This window comes from Taudactylus pleione, unplaced genomic scaffold, assembly GCF_031769625.1.
Source record: "Taudactylus pleione unplaced genomic scaffold, aTauple2 ptg000195l, whole genome shotgun sequence".
NCBI classification, from domain to species: domain Eukaryota; kingdom Metazoa; phylum Chordata; class Amphibia; order Anura; family Myobatrachidae; genus Taudactylus; species Taudactylus pleione.
The window spans coordinates 3,746,871-3,772,021 of record NW_028284597.1 but is presented as its reverse complement, the minus strand read 5'-3'; the positions used below and the strand labels follow the sequence as shown (position 1 = coordinate 3,772,021).

Genomic DNA, 25,151 nt, shown 5'->3' with positions numbered 1-25,151 from the left:
AGTTCTACATACAAAAAAAAACGTATAAAATTTTAATTATTTGAATATATCTCAAGTGGAAAACAATACCTTATTTAGATAATACAGCATTTTTTTCCCCGACAAAGGTCCTCAGTATATTGACATCCTGAGCTAATTTTTGGGTGGGTTCAAAAATTAGTTCTATATATAGTAAGGTGTACATTTAATCCATATCCACATTTTAAAAAACTCTTCTTAGGTTTTAAAGTGCACTTTTATATCATTTTTGTGACATTTATTTTTTAAAAGACAGTCTAGAAATGGATTTATTCCTCTTTGAAAGGCAGGACATTATGTTATTACACTGGTTGTCCACCTTTGTATTACTTTCATTTATTTTATGGGTTTGCTCATTATCTCCTGCAGCTGTTACTAAATACATTGCATTATCGTTCTAGTTTTGTTCTGTGCTTTTCAGTCATGCAGTTAGAGAATAAGGAAAATGTGTTTACTTTAATTGTACATGAATACAAGACTTCTCTTACGCTGTATCAGATACATTTGTATATAGAAAGCAGATTTGTGTCATATCCCAGGAAACTATGAACATAAATAAATAACGCTATATTACCTGGGGAAGGGAAATGTAGCTGAAAAAAAGAGTAAGAAATCTATTTAGTTAAACTTGCAGGAGGGTACACAAGAAACTCAATTTACTGTATCTGAAGGTGGGAAAACAGCTTTTATGAGAGCGATCAGATGAATGTATGTGTTCACAGGCCATCCGACGGCAAACACATTACCAGAACTATGCTCTATGGGATAATAAATTCACAGACGTATTTCTTTAAGGTACGACACACTTCATCTACCCATTTTCCTTGTGAGGCCTGGGTGAGGAGGGCACAGTTTTTGCGCTTGCCGCCAATCGGTGAGCGCTCCCAATTAAAATATGTAATAGCAATTCCGTTGACGTCCACAAATTTGCCTTCAGTCACCATGTCGTTGACTCCCAACCAAAAATCCCCAGCACCTGGCAGACTCTTCTTCCCATAATCGCGGAGGGCGCTGTTCTCATCCGCATCTCTGGGAATCGCCAAGGTTCCCCCTTTCGCTATACAGTCCTCGTTGGCCTCGTGAAAGTGTTTAGTTTCTTCAAAGGCTAGGTAGCACTTTTTATGGATTTTGGTACCCCGCAGGCAGACTGCAAATAGAGGGGACTTGTGATCCATCATTGTACAGAATATGGCATTCATAAAATAATATTGCATTTTGCTCATAGAACACTGATGTTGTTTTATGAGCCTTTAGATTGAACTAGACATAAAATAATCACAAAATATATTTCATTGTCACATAAGAGGCAGTGTTAGGATGTTGTATAAAAGCCAATGATTTTATGTTTCATACTATTGTGCTTTGAGTCCCGTTTAAAAAAAATAAACACTAGGGGGTAAATTTACTTAGATGGGAGCTCTATTTAAGAAGTGATGTTGCCCATAGCAACCAATAAGATTCTACTTCTTATTTATCTAGCACCTTCTAGAAGATAATACCTGGAATCTAATTGGTTGCTATGGGCAACATCACTTTTTAATAGAACTCCCATGTTAGTAAATTTACCCCTATGCATCTGATTTCAATAAGGATCCATTATGATATTATACTGTATACCAGGGTGCGTGATTGCACCTTGGGGACTCCACCTTGCTTCCTATGGCAACCACACTAAATATAATTTCTTCTAAAGGTGCGCATCTAATTGCAGATCTTGGAACGACAGTACGATTACAGCATTGTAATCGTACAATTGTTCCTCGTCCCCTGTACTGCCTAGAATTAACGATATGTTGTTCAGTGCAGGCACCCTCCCTCATACTCGAACGTGCCCAATCTGTCGTTATGGGCAGATTGACCGGCATGTTCAGGCGATGACTGATGTCGAAAACGACCAGCGGGAGTGCGCATCGCTGGTAGTTTTCGACATTTTCATGCCTGATTTGTGCACGATTAATGAGCGATGTCGTTATCGTTCAATCGCTCTGTTTAATCGGCAAGTGGATATGCGGCTTTAGGACTTTCTGCAATTAATGAAATCTTAGAAATCCTGTTTGGCAACATGAAAATATATACAAAAAATAGCACTAAAACCTGACATTTTGGAAGGACCTGCATAGTATTCTTGACATCAGGACGCTACCACTAGGCAAACTTAGGCAGCTGCCTAAGAGGGCCGGCCACGGCAAGGCGGTAGTGTGGGCCACACATAAGTGCAGTCCGCATACACTACTAGGAACAAACACACAGCCGCCGGTGCCGGCAGTTGTGTGTTTGTTTTAGTAGCTGAAGAGAGTCAGACAGACTCTTATCGGCTGTTGCGCCCACTGCCGGAGCCAGGCTTGAGCTCACTCGTGAGCTCCATTTTCCAACTCCCATCATGCAGAGCGTGCCAGCCCGGGGGACAGAGGAGCGGACGCTGGAGCGGGGATTAAGGCAAGTGGAGTTTTATGTTTTTTCTTCTGTGTGTGTCTGTCTGGGATTACTACTGGGGGGGAGGGGGGTATCACTACTGGGGGCATTGCTGGGGGGAAGCTACTACTGGGGGCACTGCTGGGGGGAGGCTACTACTGGGGGCACGATTAGTACTGGGAGCATTGCTGGGGGGAGGCTACTACTGGGGGCACAACTACTATTGGGGTCACTGCTTGGGCGGACTATTACTGGGGGCACTGCTGGTGGGGGACTGCTATTAGGGGCACTGCTGGGGGACTACTACTGGGGGCACTGCTGGGGGGGGATTACTGCTGGGGGCATTGCACTGGTGGGACCACTACTGGGGGAACTGCAAAGATGGGGATTACTGCTGGGGGCACTGCATAGGTGGGGAACTACTACTGGGGGCACAGCTGGGGGGAGACTAATGGAGGCACTGCTGGGGGGGACTACTACTGTGAGCACTGCATCGGGGGACCACTACTGGGGGCACTGCACTCAGGGCCGGCTCTAGGGGTGTTCGACCAGTGCGGTCGCACAGGGGCGCCACCCGTAGAGGGCGCACCCCTCCCCAGCATCCCAAATTCAGCGGGACAGTACTGTCCCGCTGTTCCACCCGTGGGCCGAAGTGGCCCGCGCCGCGGGTGGTGAAATCAGGAGTTTGGGGACCCCCACCGCAGCAGCTGTGTGGCGGTGCCGGATCCCGGAGTGTGAATGGATGCCACGCGGCATCCATTCACTGACGGGAGAGGGCTGGGGGAAGCCCAACCAGTGACGGAGGGCTGGGCTTTACCCCCAGCCAGATGTTATTTGGAGACATGCCATACGGGCACTCCTCCAAATAATGTCATGTAGGGGGCGTGGCCAATGGTAATTAGGCCACACACCCAATTTTGGTTGCATGCTCCGACCCCTGGAGAGCAGGCGCTGACTGCACTGAGGAGTTAGTACTGGGGGCACTATATAAGGGGCACTGCACAGGGGGGGACTAGTACTGAGGGCACTTTATAAGGGGCACTGCATAGGGGGGCCACTACCTGGAGCACTATATGAGGGGCACTGCGTAGGTGGGACTACTACTGGGGGGGTATTATATAAGGGGCACTGCATAGGGGGGACCACTACCTGGTGGACTATACAAGGAGCACTGTGTAGGTGGGACTACTACTGGGGGCATTATATAAGGGGCACTGCATAGGGGGACCACTACTGGAAGCACTGCATAGGGGGCCACTACTGGAGGCACTGTATGTTATAAGGGGCACTACTGGAGGCACTGCATAGAGGGGACCACTGCTGGGGGCACTGTACTAAGGGCTTGTGTAGCTATCCGAGGGTGGGGGGCGCAAGGCTGAAGAAATGCCTACGGTGCCAAGAAACCTTGCACTGCCCCTGCTTGACATTAGATCTGGAATATGAATAAGAGCATTATAGTTTGGTGCTGGATACAGGCTTTCAGAAGGGCAGTTTATATGACTCTGGGCATGTTAGAGCCAAAGAAGAGGCATCATTTTGTCATCTCTCTGCATAAATGTAGGTCACCGGCTGCACTCAGTCCACTGACAGTGCATAATGTGTTTCTGCAAAGTTATTTTTGGCCTCAGTGCTGCAGTTTAAAGACTGAAATTATTTTCTGTTTCATGGTGTAATGTGGCAGAGATTTTAATTTACACACTAGGGTGTATATGTAGCCAGGGTAACCAATGCCACATCTGTGAAGCCCAGCAGCACAGGGTCCCCATCCCATGATTAATAATGTACCTTAAAGTGCAATTGCATCACAACCGAGGGACTCGCTGTGCTATGAAAGGTTACTTAGTATTATAGGTGCAATGCCTAATTATTATTTTTTTTTTCCGGTGATGCTATTGACGGGGTCGCTCATATCCCTAACCCACATGAGTGTCAGCGTGTTAGATTGCAAAATTAATAAAAATTAGAACAGAACGTTGCAGTGATCTCTTTCTGTGTAATGAGAATACTAGAGCGCTTTCTTGAGTGGCATTATTTTGCCTATGTTTAATTTTTGCCATGTTCAGCAAGAATTTAACTGGATCAGCCCCAAAGAGCTATCTCTATGTTATGTACTATATATTGATTCTATATTAGCCACAAAGAAACATTGGGATAAATGCAGAGATGGTTGTAAAATGCGCGTAGTTTACATCTGAAAAAAAATCAGTTGTATGAAAAAATGTCAGCGCTAGAAATACGCTGCAGTTGGCAACAGTAACATATGCGCCAGGCAAGCATTACAGTCACTTATAGTAGGTTCCGCTTCTGTCCATGTTTTACACAGCATCTTTTATGTGGAACAGAGGCATTCTCTCTTAGGAACGGATGCAGAGATGGACACTATTGCGATTTTTACGCAGATCGGTCGATTGTTTGACATTGCGCATACCGCACTGAGCACATGCTGCGATTGTCTTGTGATTCCACACGCACAGAGGTTCCATTTCACAAAGTGAGTGACAGGTAGTCAGCGTTTGGGGTGGTAACGGGGGGGGGTGTCAGAAAAACGTTGGCGTGTCTGACCGTTTAAACGCCACTATATGGGCGTGCATAAATTAGCCCTTGCAATCTCCTATGCAGCATGAGAGCTCCCTGAGAGTCAGGAGCGCTGCAGTGTTTGCGTCTGGGCAGAATCGCCATTGCAAGATTGTCCTTCGATTTGTGTGTCGATGTTTCCGATATTTACGCAGGTAAGCGACGTCGTATGCATATGAGAAAGCAGCAGTGGGTGTCCTTATACTGTGTAAGCTTTGGAAACATTAGCATATATTTGCAGCAGCGTTCCGTGCGAAATTGCAGCTGCAGTCGCATTAGCGCCCATCTCTGAATCAGGCCCTTAGGATTGATAAAACTGCAAAATTCACGCTGAAAAAAAGATTGGCTTTATGGCTGAGACATATGACTGACAGGTGGTAAGACAGAGCCACGCCGTACTCTGATTTATTTATTTTATTAACTATGGTTTGCAGATCATTATAATATATAATGAGATGAGCATACACCATTAACTTTCCATGATTTGCGTTTACAAATTAGTTTCCATTACATGTACAGTATGGATATAGGGCCTGATTCAGAGCCGCTCGTAAGCGTCCGCTTGTTCGCTCCGAGCGATGTTTGCCCAACTGCGCATGCGTACAGATCGTTATACGCATGCGCGCACCAGTCAGTACGGTCGAAATTCATGTGCTCGCAAAATAGCGAATGCCTGATAATTTGAGTGACAGAAAGAGGCGTATGTGGGTGGTAACGGGGGAAGGTGCTTGAAAACGGGGAGTGGAGATCCGAATGCAGGCGTGCTTAAAGGTCAAAACGGGCGTTTTATGGGTGTGCATAATTAAAACAGCAGCGTCATTGACCACGTTACTGGGTTATTTTATAGTCAGAACTGCTCGCAAAATTGTGGTAGGAAAAACCAACCCCAAGAATAGCGAGCAGTTCATACCCTGGTCGATGTACTCGATTAATCTAATAAATAGCGGACATGACGTAGGATGCGAGCGGCCAGGGGGCGTATTTTTTTAAAAAAACGACCACAAGTTTGGTTCGCTCGTTCAGACCTAGAGGCGTGAACAGACCGCAAAGAGCGAACGGTTGATTTGAATAGCCACCCCTATTTTCTGGACGAGCGAGCGCTAATTGCGTCCGGCTCTGAATCAGGCCCATAAACAGTATAGCAGATAACTTGGTTATATGTTGGATTAAGTTCCCTCTAGTGTTGAGCTTTACTGATTTGGGGTTTGCATGTTTGCAGATAACATTATTACCAGTGGTGGATTTCTCACTAGGCAGGTGAGGCATAAGGCTAGGTATGCCACTTGCTGGGGGCGGCACAGCAGGCCTACATGTATCAGAACCCTAGTACAGTTCATCTGAGATCGCCCTCTCTCTGAACTACATTGTTCAGTAGAGAATGGGGTTCTAATTGAAATATATATGTGCACCTTTCAGTTTAAAACACACAATACAAAGCACTTTATTCAGTGGACTCAAAGACCAGACCTCATGTGCCATAGTCAAACACTTAACACAAGAGCTATACTAATTTTTTTTCTTTATTAATACTGTGCCCAGGGCAACACAAAATTTGCCCCTGATTATTACCTGTTTGTAAAGCCTGCATTTCTTTTAAGGAGTTCACCTCACGCCATAGCTTGTCAATCTGTGTCTTCAGGTCTCCATCTTTTTCTTGAAATGAAAACATCAGAACATTTAAAACATGACATTATCATCAATGAAAGGCTGCCTGAATAGCAATACAGGAGCACATTCCAAGGTACACATCAACCAATGTAATTAAACACACAGAAATGACATGTAACAAATACAGTCTCTCACCCTCATAACTAATTTAATACATAAATGAGAATGAACCAAGCAGATTTTACAGGGGGGAAGTCCCAGAAATGTGAATGTGTGCTGTGGACGTGTTATGTCATAAATGGCCTTTATTGGCTTGCAACCTTCTTGCTAACACAAATTCTCCTTACAGGTTGCTACAGTCAGAGATAGAAGCTGACATGAAAAGTGACTGAACATGATCATGTTTAATTTGTAATATTTGCACATAGATATATTAGATATATATTAGATATATTAATTATACACTAATGAATAGTGACTATTTTGACAGCAGGTTGTCTAAGTAACTACAGTAATTAAGTTAGCTGTTTATGATGGATGGAAACAAAATATTCAGCAACACAATTATTTTTAAACAGAGCAACAATATGAAATTAGATAATGGGTGAATATACTGTAGGGCCTGAGATTTACGTAAATCTGAAATGTTTAATAATGTGCTCTTGCGAAGGAGCCTGTGTGTGGAGCAATCACACTGATGGAGCCTAGGCCGGCTGTCTACGGTCCTGATGACGCCTCATGTGGCTATTGAATCATTTTCACAGCTGCTGCGACCAAAGATGCAGCTACGACAAAATTAGCATACATCTGTAAATAAGGCCCATAGGGGTCTATTTACTAAGCAGTGTTAGGAGACAAAGTGAAAGACGATAAGGTACCAGCCAAACAGCTCCTAACTGTGACATGGCAGTTAGGAGCTGATTGGCTGGGACATTATCTTATTTCACTTTGTCTCCTAACACTGCTTAGTAAATAGACCCCTGAGAGATACATTGGCCGATCAATTGATCGGCCAATAAAGCTGCTGCACGTCGGCCAGTGTCTACCTGCGATATGTCGGTGAACGGCGTTGTTCACCGACATATCACATTGGCTGTGCTGCACAGCCGATGGACAGATATGTCTGCAGACATAACTGTCTATCGGCAGGTGTGCACGGGCGGTCGGCAGCCGCGAGGAGGGGGCGGGACACGCCCCCAACCCGCCCAGCAGCCGCCGGGTCCCGTCCCCCGGCCACCAGGACCCGAGGACACAAGCAAATGATGGCTGTTCAGTGTGTATGAACGACCATCATCTGCGGATATAGCTGTCAGGTGTGTACCCACTTTAAGTCTGTTACCATGTGATTAAGGTATGATCACTTTGCTTTATAGGTTTATGTGTTCATCAGCACATGGGGCCCTCGCTGTAACTGTTAGAGCTCATATCATTATAATTGGTAGTACTGATGTACTGTACTAATTTTAACATCTTTTAGAAGAAAAGTAATGGTGGGTACACACTATACAGATATATCTGCAGATGATAGTTGTTCATACACACTGACCAACCATCATCTGTGTCTGCCCGCAGGTCCTGGCGACCAGGGAGCGTGTCGGGGGCGTGCCCCAGCGGGCGGGGGGCGTGTCCCGCCCCCCTCCTCGCGGCTGCTGCTGTGTGTGTACGGGTGGTCTACATAAATCCATGCTACAAAGGCATCATGTAACACAACATAACACTACAGAACCACCTACAACTGCTGGAGTGCAAGTAGAGTTCTTCAGGTCGGTGTCACACATGAGGACGCCCGTTTAGCAATAACATGGTGAAGGGTGATTGCTCTCATCATACCCACCCTCCTCCACTGCTCATTAGCCCATTCATGTGTACCACTCAACTCACAGATGTGCATTGCCAATTGCCTGACTGTTATATACGGCTCTGTGGTGTTCAACTACTGATTTCATAATGCCATAAGTGTAAATGTGCAGTGAGCTGATCTGCAGTTGCTCACTGCTTCTGTCTTGCAGTTCAGTGCTTCTGGCCGCTGTCTCCCTTTTTTGCCATTGTTGACATCAACATAGATACCGCTCGTGAAACATTATCAAGTTGAGCTGTTTTAGTAATTAAGGGTACTGCCAAATGCTTCCCCCAAATATCATTCCTCTTTTAAAGTCACGGAAGTCATCTGCAGCTATGCTAGCTCTAAGGCGATGAGGGCAGTCGAGCTCTTATATAGCATTTCCACTAGGTTGTTTCAGCGGGGTGCAAAAGGCTAAAATGAGCCCTGGGACCCAGCGCCCCATGATAACAGCCTGAAGCCGACAGGTCTTTGGGCCCCGCTTCTCTGTCCCTGCTGGGTTAAAGTTGGGGGGAGATGTGCACGGCATCTACTCACAGTGCTGGGAGACCTTGGAGAAGCCCAGCATCTCTGTGAGTGCTGGGCACGCCCCTTAGAATGAAGGAAAGGGGGCGATCCACAAGGACATGCCCCCAGGAGAGACCACGCCCCCTTTTCAGGTGCTTGCTAATGTGCCCCGCTTCTTAATCGGCACCCTGCCTGATCAGGAAGCTAGAATGACAGGGGCGTAACTCCCAGAGACAATGGAGGCGCCTGCCTCCGGGCGCCAAGCCCTGAAGGGGCTCCTCCATCTATAGCATGTACAGCAGCAATAGTGTGATTCACGTAGGAAAACGAGTGTCACTGCTGATCTTCCACTGCTGCTCTGCAGCGACGCTCCAGCTGCTGCTGCAGCGTTGATTAGCTCTCTTCCGGGAGCTCTGCTAACACCTGCAATAGAGGATAGGAAGGCTCCCATCTGATACTCCTTAGCCTGCGCTGCAGCAAGTGACGGTGGTCCCGCCACTGCTGCTGGACAGTGAGCTGGGACCCGAGACACCTATCCCAGGGACCACCGGTACAGAGAGCCGCACACTGGTAACAACCGATTATGCATCACAACAAATGGTGGCTCACCAGCATATGCTGCTGCAGAGTCGGCTGAAATTCGGTCGGTGAGTCTGTCTGAACCACCAACCGTTGACATACAGGTTACCTGGAGCCATGGAACAAAATTTACTGTACATATTAGGCATAATTGTATATGAGCGTCTGTGCCTGATTCGGCGCTGCCAAGGCTAAAAGCCACAGTGAAACGCATGTCAGTGTCCTGATGTGTATCCAATGTCTCATATAAAAATTGTGAATACTACATATACAGTCAGGTGCATAACTATTGGGACATTGACAGAAGTTGCATATTTTGGCCTCTATTCACCACCACAATGGCTTTGAAATGAAACAAACAAGATGTGCTTTAACTGCAGACTTTCAGATTTAATTTGAGGGTAATTACATCCAAATCAGGTGAACGGTATAGGAATTACAACGGTTTCTATATGTGCCTCCCACTTTTTAAGGGGCCAAAAGTAATGGGACTATCAACTCAAAAGCTATTTCATGGACAGGTGTGGGCTATTCCCTCGTTATTTCATTATCAATTAAGCAGGTAAAAAGTCTCGAGTTGATTCTAGGTGTGACATTTGCATTTGAAATCAGTTGCTGTCGACTCTCAATATGAGATCCAAAGAGCTGTCACTATCAGTGAAGCAAGCCATCATTAGGCTGAAAAATCAAAACAAACCCATCAGAGAGATAGCAAAAACATTAGGTGTGGCCAAATCAACTGTTTGGAACATTCTTAAAAAGAAAGAACACACCGGAGAGCTCAGCAACACCAAAAGACCCGGAAGACCACAGAAAACAACTGTGGTGGATGACAGAAGAATTATTTCCCTGGTGAAGAAAAATCCCTTCACAACAGTGTGCCAAATCAAGAACACTCTCCAGGAGGTAGATGTATATGTGTCAAAGTCAACAAGCAAGAGAAGACTTCACAAGAGTGAATATAGAGGGTTCACCACAAGATGTAAACCATTGGTGAGCCACAAAAACAGGAAGACCAGATTAGAGTTTGCCAAACAACATCTAAAAAAGCCATTACAGTTCTGGAACAACATCCTATGGACAGATGAGACAAAGATCAACTTGTACCAGAGTGATGGGAAGAGAAAAGTATGGAGAAGGAAAGGAACTGCTCATGTTCCAAAACATACCACCTCATCAGTGAAGCATGGTGGTGGTAGTGTCATGGCGTGGGCATGTATGGCTGCCAATGGAACTGGTTCCCTTGTATTTATTGATGATGTGACTGTTGACAAAAGCAGCAGAATGAATTCTGAAGTGTTTCAGGCAATATTATATGTTCATGTTCAGTCAAGTGCTTCAGAACTCATTGGACGGCGCTTCACAGTGCAGATGGACAATGACCCAAAGCATACTGCAAAAGCAACCAAAGAGTTTTTTAAGGCTAAAAAGTGGAATGTTATGCAATGGCCAAGTCAATCCCCTGACCTGAATCCGATTGAGCATGCATTTCACTTGATGAAGACAAAACTGAAGGGAAAATGCCCCAAGAACAAGCAGGAACTGAAGACATTTGCAGTAGAGGCCTGGTAGAGCATCACCAGGGATGAAACCCAGCGTCTGGTGATGTCTATGCGTTCCAGACTGCAGGCTGTAATTGCCTGCAAAGGATTTGCAACAAAGTATTAAAAAGTGAAAGTTAGATTTAGGATTGTTTAGTTTGTTCCATTACTTTTGGCCCCTTAAAAAGTGGGAGGCACATATAGAAACTGTTGTAATTCCTACACCGTTCACCTGATTTGGATGTAATTACCCTCAAATTAAATCTGAAAGTCTGCAGTTAAAGCACATCTTGTTTTTTTCATTTCAAAGCCATTGTGGTGGTGAATAGAGGCCAAAATATGAAAATTCTGTCAATGTCCCAATATTTATGCACCTGACTGTATATGTTTGTACATATGCACTAACGTTAGGAGAACTATACCTTGTTCTTGACACTGCAGGACTAAATCAGGTTTGGTAGCACTAAATCAGGCACAGAAGCCCATATAAATTTATACCTGATATGTAAATTATCATACATCTCTAGACCCTTCAGAATCATCTTCATATATTCTTTCTAGGTGTCATTGCATGGGTATATTTTTTTGTGGGGGGCACCAAACTTTAACTTGCCTCCGGGCGACTGGAATGAACTTACGCCACTGTAGAATGAAGAGTATTATACATGTGACATTGAGACCAAGCTGAGATATTGGCTTTATAAATGCGCGAGCAACATGTATAGTTGGTGCATGCATCCTCATATTTTACTGCAACTCACTCGGCGTATACTCTCCTCCAGGCATTTCATACCTGTCCAGGCACTATCCAGCTCCCTCTCCTCCACTATGCACTCAACGTTCCCATCTTTCCCCCAATACACTATTGTGCCCTGCTCGCTTGCATCATCCACGTACCACCATATATTCCATAGCCTCCCTCTACTTCTCATCCTAGTGCCTGATTATAAAGGGGTTCTCAAAACTGTAATTTCCATAATACTCTTCTGTCACAGCTATGGGAATATGGGAAGTGGAGACAAAGGCCAAAGTTTATTAACATTACATAACACTAAACTACTACAGTAACATGGTGGAGAAAGGAGTTAGTGGGTGGACTGAGGCCTATAAATACAGCTTGGCCTAGTGTAGAGCCATCCATTAATGTTTTGCTCAGCGAGTGGAAGGTTATTGGATAATAATTATCTGTAGTACACAACAAACTGTGATGTGATTGGCAGACATGTGGCCATTAGAGACAGAGCTTACTTCAGATCGTAACTGTCTGTCACATGTTAGGAGCCTCAACTCCGATTGGTGGGGGTTCACAGACAGGAAGCTGCCGCCATATTTTTCCTGTGTTTGTTTCCCATTTGCAAGTTGGCTAGAGCTAGTGATCCAGGGCAGATTCATTTTCTATCCACTGGAAATGCTATGGACTGGAGTAGAAGTCTTAGGTTCCTGCAAGAATCCTTCATGCTGACAGATTGAGGGTGAATTTCCATAAGTAGTTCCAAGATAAACCCTGCTCAAGGTGATGGTGGCGTGGGTAAAGTTGGAAGCCACAGCAAGATAGAGAGGACGCAAACAACATCTTCCTGATTATATAGGTTGCACATTGACTGGCAACCAGGACACTACTGCTGAGTATGGGCGGTCACATGACCGCAAGTATACATTTGCTTAGGGGGCTTACTCCTCTAAAAATCATTCTGATTGGTGCTCGGGGGTTTAAAAGGCTGGGAGTGCTAGGTTTGCTATTGATCCTGATCTTGATTACATTGTTGGTGTTCTCTTTATGCTATCTGTCCTGATGTTGGCTACATTACTGGATACTATTTGCCTGCTGCCTGTCCTGACCTCGGCTACATTACTGAAAATCCATTGTCTGCTATAGTCCATTAGTACATAGGCTAAGCTTAGTCAGGCATGTCGAGGGCATGTAGACAGAGTTGAGCATATGCAGAGATCAATCTGAGCAGTTGGGCACTCATAATGATGACGCTATGAAAGGAAGCTTATGGATAGATGCGTCCAACTCAGCATAAAGGCGAATATCTGTATTTAGGTCCGTGGGTGCAATGCAATGTGTGAAATTTTGTATCATCCCCACTATAGACATTTTTATTTATAATAATATTCTGTTTTGAATATCTGCTAGAAATGGACCTACAAATTCAGTCATATTTTGTCCTTAAGTGAATTCTATGTGTTATTTATTTGATAGATTTACTTTTATCAAACTGTCACTTTGTTTATAAAAATGTTAAAACATAATATTTCCTCTTGTTTACTGGTGGATAATGCCCCGTTGTAAGACACCATTGATCTTCTTTTCACATTTCTTACTCTAAATATTATTTTCCAGAACCTCCCCAGCACATTTCCTGTTTGAGCATGGTACAGTAAACACCAGAATGTCCCAAATGTTCTTGCAGAGACTCACTTAGAAGTATTGTAACTTGTGTGTGTTAAGGAAAATCAGATATCCTCTGACATTTGTGTAAAATAAAATATAATTGACAGGTGCAAACTTATTCCATACAAAATATATACAGTATATATATATATATATATATATTAAAGAATGTTTAAAAATTATGATTCAGCTGCTTCTAATATTATGGTAATCTCTTTTGAATTTATTTTATTTGTAAATAGATAAGTACAATATTAAATACATTTACTTTTTAAAAATAAATAGTATGGATAATAATTTGTCTAATCGCTACAAGCAATTTTTAAGAAGGAGGTACAGTATCTTGCCACACTCAAAGCTGACAAAGGCTTTACTAATTTATATACAGTATATAATATACAGCTACAGTATTAGTACAGGTTGAGTCTCCCATATCCAAATATTCTGAAATATGGAATATTCCGAAATACGGAATATTTTTTGCATGATTGAGATAGTGAAACCTTTGATTTTTAATGGTTCAATGTACAGAAACTTTGTTTAAGGCACAACATTATTAAAAATAAAGTATAAAATTATCTATAGGCTGTGTATATAAGGTGTATATGACATATAAATTAATTTCATGTATCTACACAAACTTTGTTTGAGCCACAAAATTATTGAAAATATTGTATAAAATTACCTTGAGACTGTGTGTATAAGGTGTATATGAATCATAAATGAATTCTGCGTTTAGATTTGGCCTCTATTCCTAAGACATTTCAATATGGTATGCAATTATTCCAAAATACGGAATATTCCGATATCCAAAATACCCCTGGTCCCAAGCATTTTGGATATGGGAGACTCAACCTATATTGCATCTTTAAAGGACTACTAAACCTAAAATTAATTCTAAGGGATACATTTTCATACCGGCGCTATTTAAACCCGCATCTTCGGCTGTTTTGGATGCCGGATTTAAGGTTGCAATAATATGAAAGACAAAACCAGGCGTGTTCTGTATTTAATATTATTGGACCCTTTAAATCCATGGGCTGAAACTGGCAAACACCCATTGGCTTTGAAAAGAGACACTTTTTTTAAATTTAGCTCATGGTGTCTTGTATCACAGAGATTCCATTAACAAATCTATAGACACAGCGATTTTTGGTATTGCACAAGGTCCTTAAAGTTCCACATAGAAGTCCAATTCCAGTTCTAATAATGAGGAAGTGCAGCACCTTCCAATTAGCCTTAACCTCAGACACAAAATCTTCAAAGCATAATTCCGTAATAGTGAAGAAACGTGTTGGGCGTGGCCTAATGACGTAGGACGCTGTGATGTCACATGGCGCCTCCAGTTGCCAGAGATTCTTGTGAGCGGAAACCAGAACCTAACAGTTTGTCACATGCCTGATACTGATAACGTTGATGTATGCGAGCTTTATTATTCATAAAGTTGTTTTTATATTATTCTAACGTTTGTCCGCCCTTTTCTTTCACGTGCATTAACAAATCTATATGTTAAAAGCTTCAGGAGCGTAATTTAGAGTTGGGTGTAAATTCAAAGCTTAAGGCGCATATCCAGGGCCGGCGCTAGGCTTTGCTGCGCCCAGCGCCGTCCTGTGTTGCCACCCCTTCCCTCCTCCGCTCCCTCCCCCTGAAGCTACATAATCACTATAGTGCCAGGAGGTGGGCGTTTCCAGCGCCCGCCGGATACAATGTCTCTCCGGGCGATGGCCCGGCTTGCCCGGGCCTAGAGCCGTTACTGCGCATATCCACTACACAATAAAAACGAATGATTAAGTCATCGTTATCGTTCAATCGTACATTAATCGTGCAGTGAATATGCCGACAACGACCAGCAATGTGTGCTCCCACTGGTCATTGTCGGCATGTGTTATCGCCAATATCAACAGGCTGTGCATTTTCGGGGATGAGGGAGGGTGCCTGCACTGAACGACATATCGGTCAGTGTGGGCACAAAGGCCCTCATTCAGACCCACTCGTGAGCGGCTGTCCGCTCGCAAGTGGGTCGATGGTCCCCACTGCAAATGCGCACGACGGAGGGAGCTCCGTCGTGCACATGCGCGAGACCCGACGAGCGAAGGACTTTCCTTCGCTCGGAGTGTCTCATCAAAGGGGGCGTGCTGTCGATGTTGACTGACAGCACGCCCCCTTTGGTGGGCGTGCCGGGGGCGTGCCTGCCAGACAGAGGCGATCCCAAGGGAACGCCTACCATCTGAAGCCGGCCTCACTGACATCACTAGTGATGTCAGTGGGAGTGATTTTGGCTCTGATAGAGCCAAAATCACTCCTGGCCTTGCGGTTGAAAAACCCAACCGCAGGCTTTTGCTCGCAGTTTCGATGGTCGCGATGGTCAAGACCATCGCGACAATCATTTTGCACGCTCGTATATGCTGTGGGTGGTGACCCACAGCTATACGAGCGTCCAGGAGGACGCTCCATATTAATGGAGGTGGGCCCTGATTCAGAGCGAGCGCTCTGGTCAGAGCGTCCGGCTCTGAATCAGGGCCAATATCCACTGCACAGGATGATGAACGATTACGATATAATCGTAGTCGTTTTACACTCGTGTAGTGGATATGCACCTTAAGGCATAAAATTCTGTTTTGTTTTAGTGTGTATGATTAAATGTGAATGGTTGAACCGTAAGAAAGTCACTTTGATCGGATACTTACATATAGAGCCACACAGGGGACAAATGTACTTTATTGTATCAATGAAGTGTGTTCATAAAATGTATCACAGAACATCACTGATGAATGAAGTACATTAAAACTACATGTGGGGTCTACAAGTATCCAATCAGAGCAGTTTTCTCATGCTTTAGCCAATCACAGTTAAGCGACCCTGATTGGAGACAGGACCCCTACCTGTGATTCACATTTTGTCTCCTTGTGAAACAAATCTATCATTATACATTTAAAAAAACAACAACATTAATTTCTGACATACATTAAAGAAGATCCCTAAGGATTTACCTGTGGAATAAAGATGGCAATTATTACCACAGTGTATCTAAGTGATATTTCAAGTTACTATTGTCTTATGCAAACCTGACTTCTTGTTTATAATAAAATTAAAGGACATTGCAGCGGGCTTCTCTATAGTCTAATTCAGGCCTGTCCAACCTATGGCTCTCCAGCTGTTGTGAAACAAGTCCCAGCATGCCTTACAAGCCGATCAGTGGGAGGGTATTCTGGGACTTGTAGTTTCACAACCGCTGGAGTGCCACAGGTTTTTCAGGCCTGGTTTATTATTGCTTTAACAGCCTCATGTGCATCTCAGAATGTGAAGGCAGCCAGGGGAGATGTATCAAACCTGGAGAGATATAGGGGTCTATTTACTAATCAGTGTTAGGAGAAGTGAAAAGTGAAGAGTGAAACGTGATAAGGTGCCAGCCAATCAGCTCCCAACTGTCATTTTTCAAACACAGCCTGTGAGATGACAGTTAGGAGCTGATTGGCTGGCACCTTATCACGTTTCACTCTTCACTTTTCCTAACACTGCTTGGTAAATAGACCCCATAATGTGGAGACGTTGCTCAAAGCAACCAACCAGCTTCCGTCATTTATCTTGCACAGTCTATGGAATGCCAGTTAGAAGCTGACTGATTGCTTTTGACAACTAATCCACTTTATATCTCTCCAAGGCTTGATACATTTCCCCCTCTGTCTTATAGAAAAACTTCTATTCCCAGTTAATATTACCGTGACTATGCCGGGAATTTATGGCATCAATTGAAAAAAACATTCACCGTATTTAAAGTCTCACCTTTATCCTTTGATCTGCGATCCTTTTTGTTCTTGAGTTTAGAGGTTTGTCCGCTGATCTGATCCGAAAGCAGTACGGCGATAAAGAGAAAGGTCGCCAGCCCTGTCCCGGCCATGTCGTTGTGTGGTGTCTGTCAGTAGATTGCGTTGCAAGGTGGCGTCCTGAGTGTGGACAATCGCTCTGCAAATCCCAGCTCATCCAGATCCGAGTGGAACAGCTATATAACAGCGATCCTTGCTTAGGGATGTGCTAAATACATCACTTGGCCGAGGCATAAGGTACCTCCTTGTTCTCCGCTCTGATTTCATTCGTGCCGTCTTCACATATTTTGCTTCTACCCCTGCGCTGTCCTCCTCTGCCTGGAGAGGAATGAATGCTCCTTTTCAACCTGCAGGAATTAGCATCATACATGAAAGACCAGGCCATTTACTGGCACTGCTCAGCATATAAAGGGGGATACTGAGCAGGAGGATACAGTTAGAACGTGTAAACCGGGCGATGACTTACTCTTTTATGCTACTGTTTATATTCATTTGCCTGTAGATCCTGGTGTGTAATATGCTCACACAGAGAATCGCCAAGTGAAGAGTGACAGCTTTTTCACATGCAGGAAAAATGGTCTCGTTGCTTCATTTGAAGCCATTAGTATCCCATAAATAATTGTTCTGCATGTACAATGTAATCATTTTGTTTAAAATAAACTAATGATGTTCCTTGGAGAACCTTATCAGTTTTCTCTTCATTTTGCGTTATTGGTCTATCTGGCATGAAGCTCTGCTGTATTTAATAATGCATTTTTAGTTGTTTCCACTGTGGTGTTTATGTACTAAGCCTTGGAGAGAGATAAAGTGGACAGTGATAAAGTACCAACCAATCTGCTCCTAACTGTCACTTTACAGGCTGTTTGAAAAATGACAGGTAGGAGCTGATTGGTTGGTACTTTATCTCCATCCACTTTAACTCTCTCCCACGGGGTAAATGTAATAAGAATCGAGTTTCGGTGAGTTTGCAATCTCACGTGAGTTTAGGCATGTTTTTTATCTCGCAAATTTACTAAAGACATACGGGAGTGAGTTTGGAAGTGAGTTCTCTCTTTTCACTGTTAAAACTCATGCGAGATTGCAAACTCGAAAAAACTCACCATCGGCTAAATTAGGAAGTACTGTACATAAAAAAGATGCAACTCGCAAATTTACTAAGAATCAAGTTTCTAATCTCGTGTGAGATTGTAGCAAACTCACTGTGAAATTGAAGTTTCAAATAGACCACCTCCTAAGCTGCGAGTTTGGCAGAAACATACACAGATCAGTGTGATTTGTGTATGTTTACCTATTATAAAGCATTCTCGCCCCAAGTCACTCAGGCCAAGCTGGGGATCTCAGGGGAGGTGGGGAGCCCCCCAAAAAGGGGTCCACCTCTTCTAAAACCCCAGGCTTGGTCTGAAGCCCAGGGCTCTTCCCCACACCCCTGGGCTGTGGGTACGGGGGTATTAAAGGGTTAAATCATAGTAAACTATTGTATTTTACAGTGTAACTACAGGTGCCAGCATGCCTGCCCTTTTGCATTTGTGGAACTACAGGATCCCCTGAGATCCCCGGCTTGGCCTGAGCGACTTGTGGTGAGAATGCTTTGGCGCTGGAGACCCGGTAATAGGGTCTCCAAGCTGTGGCATTACACCCCGGTCGTTTTTGGTCCGATGCTGGTTTTAATTATATGAGGACCCCTATTCATTTTTCCCCCCCTATAATTAAAACCAGGACAGGCCCTGCAGCCTGGTGCTGGTACTTAAATTACGGTGGAATCCTACTCAGTTTGTTCCCTGTAATTTTAAGTACCAGGTCTGGCTGACAAGTCCGGGGCTGGTTAGGCTTTTGGGGGGGGGACGCTACGTAATTTTTTTAAATATTTAACCCTACTTTAACAGGTAGAGCGCACAAGCAGCTTTCACATATCTCACTGATATGTGCAGGCTGCTTGCTCGGGTGAGTTTTGCAGACAGAAAACACTGCAATCTCGGGTGAGTAATCTCATCTAAACTCGCAATTTGGGGGTGAAAGTTCGATCTGCTTCACCATCGGAAAACTCACTTCTTAGTAAATTTGTGAGTTGTTAAAGGGTAAACTCAACCGAGTTTCGGTGAAGCAAAGAGAGTTTGAAAAAAAAAAAAAAACCCGACCAAACTCGATTCTTAGTAAATTTACCCCCAAGGCTTAGTACATAGACCCTTAAGTATTAAATCACAGTGGCCGATGGTCACTATACCCCCAAGTTCTCCCCTAAGGTCACCTTTGACAGTATGTCTCCATTGTGACCAGAAAATTTAGGGTGGTCTTTATGTGCTAAATTGGAAAATTCCAGGCCACATCGGGCATCATGAAATCTCCCATAATCATCACCTCTCCTTTCATTTAGGTTAATAATCCATACAAGTCTTCATCTTGATCCAATGGGGGGAATTCAGTTGTTTGCGGTGGTGGCTGTCAGTGATGGGCGCCCAACGTAGCAGTTGTTGCTCTGTTCAACCGCGATAGCCACTGGCATTAGCTGCTAGACGCCTCCTGAGGGGGCGAGCAGAAATGTGAGATAAGTCTGCTGTTTGGGTGTCCTAACCAGGACTTTAGACAAATTTAGTCGTTTTGCACGTCTAAACCTGGTCTATTTGGGTGCGACAAGTGTGGTAATTAATAGGTGCCCAAAAGTCTATTAAATTGCTACATTGGGCGCCCATTGATTACCATGGCTAAAAAAACAATGGAACCGCCCCCAATGAGTGATAAACTCTATAGATTATAAATCCCTTCTACTGAGCAACCTCTCACAGCAGGTTGTAGCTTTAGAAAATAGTTATGCTGCACTTCTATGTTTAAAAGCAGCTCAAATATTATAGAATATACTGAAAAATAGAATGGTACTGAGCGCTAGAGAATAGAATAGAGAGAGGGATGTACACGTAGAAAGGGGATTAAGGTGCCCAAAAGAAAGGGAAAAAGAAATAAAATAATAAATATCAAAAAATAAGTAAATCAAAAACTAAATAAAATTAAATATAAGAATTTAAATAAAAACAGAAACAAATGAAAAAAATCAATAATTGTAAAAATTATATATAAAGAATGAAAGTGTCAGTGAATATGAAAACAATATGAATCTGCTATTAGTAGACTTGAAGCAATTAAAACCATTAGCTTGCATTAAATAGTGCTAATGTATGTTTATAGCCTTTTGGCAATGTGAGGAGTGGGTTCTGGGAGAGGGGTAGGCAGTCCTGTTAGTAACAAACGTTACAGGTAAGCGCTGTCCCTATCTTACCCTATTCTGGGGTTCTCTTCTTGTTGCGGCAGTTTCCGGTCGCTGAGCTGAGAACGTGGCGCCGCGCCTCTCGATGACGTCAGATGCCGTGCGGCCGCCGACTGCGGGGGTCCTCCGATCTTCACTAGCTCCGGCTGGTACCTCCGCCTGTTCTCCCACTCCCACTTACAATCCAACACGTTTCACACCGCTCCTTGACAAAGTACCCTGAGCGGTGTGAAACGCGTTGGATTGTAAGTGGGAGTGGGAGAACAGGCGGAGGTACTAGCCGGAGCTAGTGAAGATCGGAGGACCCCCGCAGTCGGCAGCCGCACGGCGTCTGACGTCATCAAGAGGCGCGGCGCCACATTCTCAGCTCACCGACCGGAGACTGCCGCAACAAGAAGAGAACCCCAGAATAGGGTAAGATAGGGACAGCGCTTACCTGTAACAGGACTGCCTACCCCTCTCCCGGAACCCACTCCTCACATTGCCAAAAGGCTATAAACATACATTAGCACTGTTTAGTGCAAGCTAATGGTTTTAATTGCTTCAATTCTACTAATAGCAGATTCATATTGTTTTCATATTCACTGACACTTTCATTCTTTATATATAATTTTTATAATTATTGATTTTTTTATTTATTTCTGTTTTTATTTAAATTCTTATATTTAATTTTATTTAGTTTTTGATTTACTTATTTTTTGATATTTATTATTTTATTTCTTTTTCCCTTTCTTTTGGGCACCTTAATCCCCTTTCTACGTGTACATCCCTCTCTCTAGTCTATTCTCTAGCGCTCAGTACCATTCTATTTTTCAGGTTGTAGCTTTACTCAGATAATAGCATTCTTACCTGTATTACGGATTTAGGGCCTTATTCAGCAGTGGACACTAATGCACTGCTAAATGCAGATTCCCGATGATCAGGAATCTGTGCAGGCGCATGATCCATTCTGTGCATGTGCAGGACGGGTCTGCAATCCCGTATGGAGACTGGCAGTGATTGACAGTCTGCTGCCGTTTGGGGGCAGGGCGGGTGTGGCGATGCCCTTCATTTCCCGAAACGGAGGTGTGTGCTGCCGCCGTTGGGGGGGAGGGAAGAAGCCATGATCTCGTTGGCAGACGGAGATTTCCAGCATCAGAGTATCTGATGCTGTGTTGGACAACGTAGCTCGGATACATAATGCAGCAGGAGACATCATCACCATATCAGCACAGACGGAATAGCTAAGCTGCTTGCGAGCAGCTTTGCAATTCCGATGGAAGATGAATCAGTCCCTTATCCCACTCTTACATTTGAAACATCTCCACCTCCTTTCTTTGCTTACTCTATATAGCAGTGCTTTTCAACCTTTTTCAACTCAAAGCACACTACACAAGATTTTCTAATTGCCAACGCACACTATCCGGCTATGTGGCCTGCGTGACCGATGAAAAAACATACACATTGGCTACAGGGCCGGCCCTAGCACAAATTTTTTGGTAAGCGAGTATTTTTTTGGTGCCCTCCCTATGCAGTGCCCCTTTTACAGTGCCCCCGGTAGTGGTCCCCCCAGTGCAGTGCCCCTTGTGCCCCCAGTAGTAAGCCCCTTATATAGTGCCCCAGTAGTACTCCCCCCCATGCAGTGCCCCCAGTAGTATTCCCCCCCTTGTAGTGCCCCCAGTATTCCCCCCCTTGTAGTGCCCCCAGTAGTATTTCCCCCCCTTGTAGTGCCCCCAGTATTCCCCCCCTTGTAGTGCCCCCAGTAGTATTTCCCCCCCTTGTAGTGCCCCCAGTAGTATTTCCCCCCCTTGTAGTGCCCCCAGTAGTATTTCCCCCTTGTAGTGCCCCCAGTAGTATTTCCCCCTTGTAGTGCCCCCAGTAGTATTTCCCCCCTTGTAGTGCCCCCAATAGTATTTCCCCCCTTGTAGTGCCCCCAATAGTATTCCCCCCTGTAGTGCTCCCAGTAGTCCCCCCCCTTGTAGTGCCCCCAGTAGTATTCCCCCTGTAGTGCTCCCCGTAGTCCCCCCCTTGTAGTGCTCCCCGTAGTCCCCCCCTTGTAGTGCTCCCAGTAGCCCCCCCCTTGTAGTTCCCCCAGTAGTATTCCCCCCTGTAGTGCCCCCAGTAGTCCCCCCCTTGTAGTGCCCCCAGTAGTATTCCCCCCCTTGTAGTGCCCCAGTAGTATTCCCCCCCCTTGTAGTGCCCCCAGTAGTATTCCCCCCCCTTGTAGTGCCCCCAGTAGCATTCCTCCCCCTTTTAGTGCCCCCAGTAGTATTCCCCCCCTGTAGTGCTCCCATTAGTCCCCCCCCTTGTAGTGCCCCCAGTAGTAATCCGCCCCTCTGCAGTAGAGACATAATAAAAAAAGAAAAAAAAACACTTACCTGACACCCGCTCCTGGTCCCGCCGCCGAGATCAGCTCCTCCGTCCGCCGCTTTGCATTATGGGAGTGACGCATCATGGGAGTGACGCGTCACTCCCATTACCCACTGTGGGAGCCGGAAGATGTCCGGCTCTGGCAGTGGGAGCAGCAGCTGATGAGAGCTGTGTGTTTGTGCTGTGTAGCGCTGACCGAACTCCGTCCGCTCAGCGCTACACACGCGGTGCAGCTGTGTCACAGAGACACAGTCTGCACCGCGGCCCGCATGGTACGCAGCTGAGGCGCCCTTCACTATGTGGCGCCTTACGCAGCTGCGTACCATGCGTAACGGGAGAACCGGCCCTGATTGGCTCCCACATAAAACACACACACACACATTGGCCTCCGCAGGAATAAAATGCAGTACATTGGCCTCCGCAGGAATAAAACACACTACAGTACAAGTGCGCTGAGCTGACCGCAACGGCACACTTGACAACCATCTGACTACCCCATCACACAGTGGTTGAAAAACGCTGCTATATAGTCTAAACAGGACTGAACCAGGATTGATTATGCACCAGTCATTGTTATCATTGTACCGTGACTCAGTAATCGCTGCAAGATCTAAACTGTCGCTTCACATGCCCGGATTCACAGCACTGTGAGTCTATAGTTATTACATACACCATGTACTAGATCTTTACCTATTTCTATGCCAGAAATTAAGAAAGAGAGACACTAAGGAAAGGAAACAAAAGGGAGCCAGGACCAGGGTACAGAGATAGATAAGAACTCGCACAGCCGTAGCACATTAGCACAGAGGATGAGCGCTGGATAGTTTATCCTGTCAGACAGCAGCAGATCTGCAAAAGAGCAACTTAACCCCAATGGGGGAGATGTATGAAGCCTTGGAGAGATATAAAGTGGAGAAGTTGCCCAAAGCACCAATCAGCTTCTGTCATTTATCTCGCACAGTCTATGAAATGACAGTTAGAAGCTGTTTGGTTGCTTTGGTCAATTTCTCCACTTTATCTCTCTTCAAGGCTTGCTACATCTCCCCCATGCAGGGCCATAAGTAGGATAGCACAACCGGTGCCATGGCACAGGGCACCGCAGGGCAGGGGGCGCTGTTTGGTCCTGTCAGTTTTTCCTGTTTATTATCATTCTCACTTGTAGCTTCCTCCTCTTTTATCCCCAGCATCTCCTGGCAGCCCTATTTTTTCCCTGGCCCTCCCCCATGAGGCCATGGCTCTTTTTCAGGTGCACTATCTTATGTCCCTATTTAAAAATATATGGGAGGGGGGGCGCCAATGCTCTCTCTGGCACAGGGCACCAAAAAGTCTAGTTACGGCGCTGTCCCATGACACTTATGTTCACCATACTTGCCCCCTCTCCCAGGATGTCCAGGGGATTCCTGCAATAGTGAGTGAGAAAGTCTGGTATCTCCCTGTAGCCAGACCAGGCAGAGAAAGTGATGGGCCTGACTTGTCTGTATTATTGAAACAAAACAAGAGGTAACAGGCACAGCCAGATCATCCATTGGGCAAGCTAGCTCCTGCCTAATGCCCAGTGGGCACTGAGTGGCCGCTTTCCACACTTGGAAATAAAAGCAGATCTCTGCACGGATTCAGATTTTGCAGTGAGCAAGTAATGCTGGCCATACACGCTGCAATTATCGGGACGATCCGCCCGATATCGGCGGATCGCCGCGATAATTGTAGCGTGTGGGGGGGGCGACCGAGGGTTAAATATTGCTCGGTCGGGCATGCTGGATTGTCCAGCATGCCCGTCCGATGCGATATTTACCCGGTAACTGTCGGCCGCATCGGGCAGTGTATGCCCAGCGCGGCCGACAGACATTTCCTGTGTTCCTTCCTACGGAAGGAACAGGGAAATGTCTCCTCCCCCGGGGGCGGAGCGCAGGTGTCGGGCTATACACTGAGATTTCTCTCACAGTGTATGCCGCGGACATCTGCGGCTGGCAGCCGGCCAGATAAAATGTCTGTCGGTCTGACAGACATTTTATCTTGCAGTGTACGCCCAGCATTAGGAGTGGTGGAAAGTTAAATTCAAATAAATTCTGATCACTTGATATCTTACAGTCATTGTTTAAGTTTTTAATGAATTTCCTTTATTCTTCCTTTGCTCTGTACAAAAAATATGGTTTCAGATATGAGCAAGGCAGGATGCTCCATCTTGTTATGGACACAATTATACAGTACTGTGCAAAAGTTTTAGGTAGGTGTGGAAAAAATGCTG

The 25,151-nt window shown here is 45.0% G+C and overlaps 1 protein-coding gene across 1 annotated transcript; it reads right to left on the bottom strand.

The window, feature by feature from the left end:
• Positions 1-229: 229 nt before the first annotated feature.
• On the bottom strand, positions 230-17,641 carry CLEC3A (C-type lectin domain family 3 member A). The gene is made up of 3 exons (XM_088476813.1): positions 17,261-17,641; positions 6,574-6,657; positions 230-1,165 (listed from the first exon to the last, which is right to left on the bottom strand). Exons 1-3 carry the CDS (start codon positions 17,373-17,375, stop codon positions 777-779), a joined length of 588 nt encoding a protein of 195 aa, XP_088332939.1. The 5' UTR covers positions 17,376-17,641; the 3' UTR covers positions 230-776.
• Between the last annotated feature and the right edge of the window lie 7,510 nt (positions 17,642-25,151).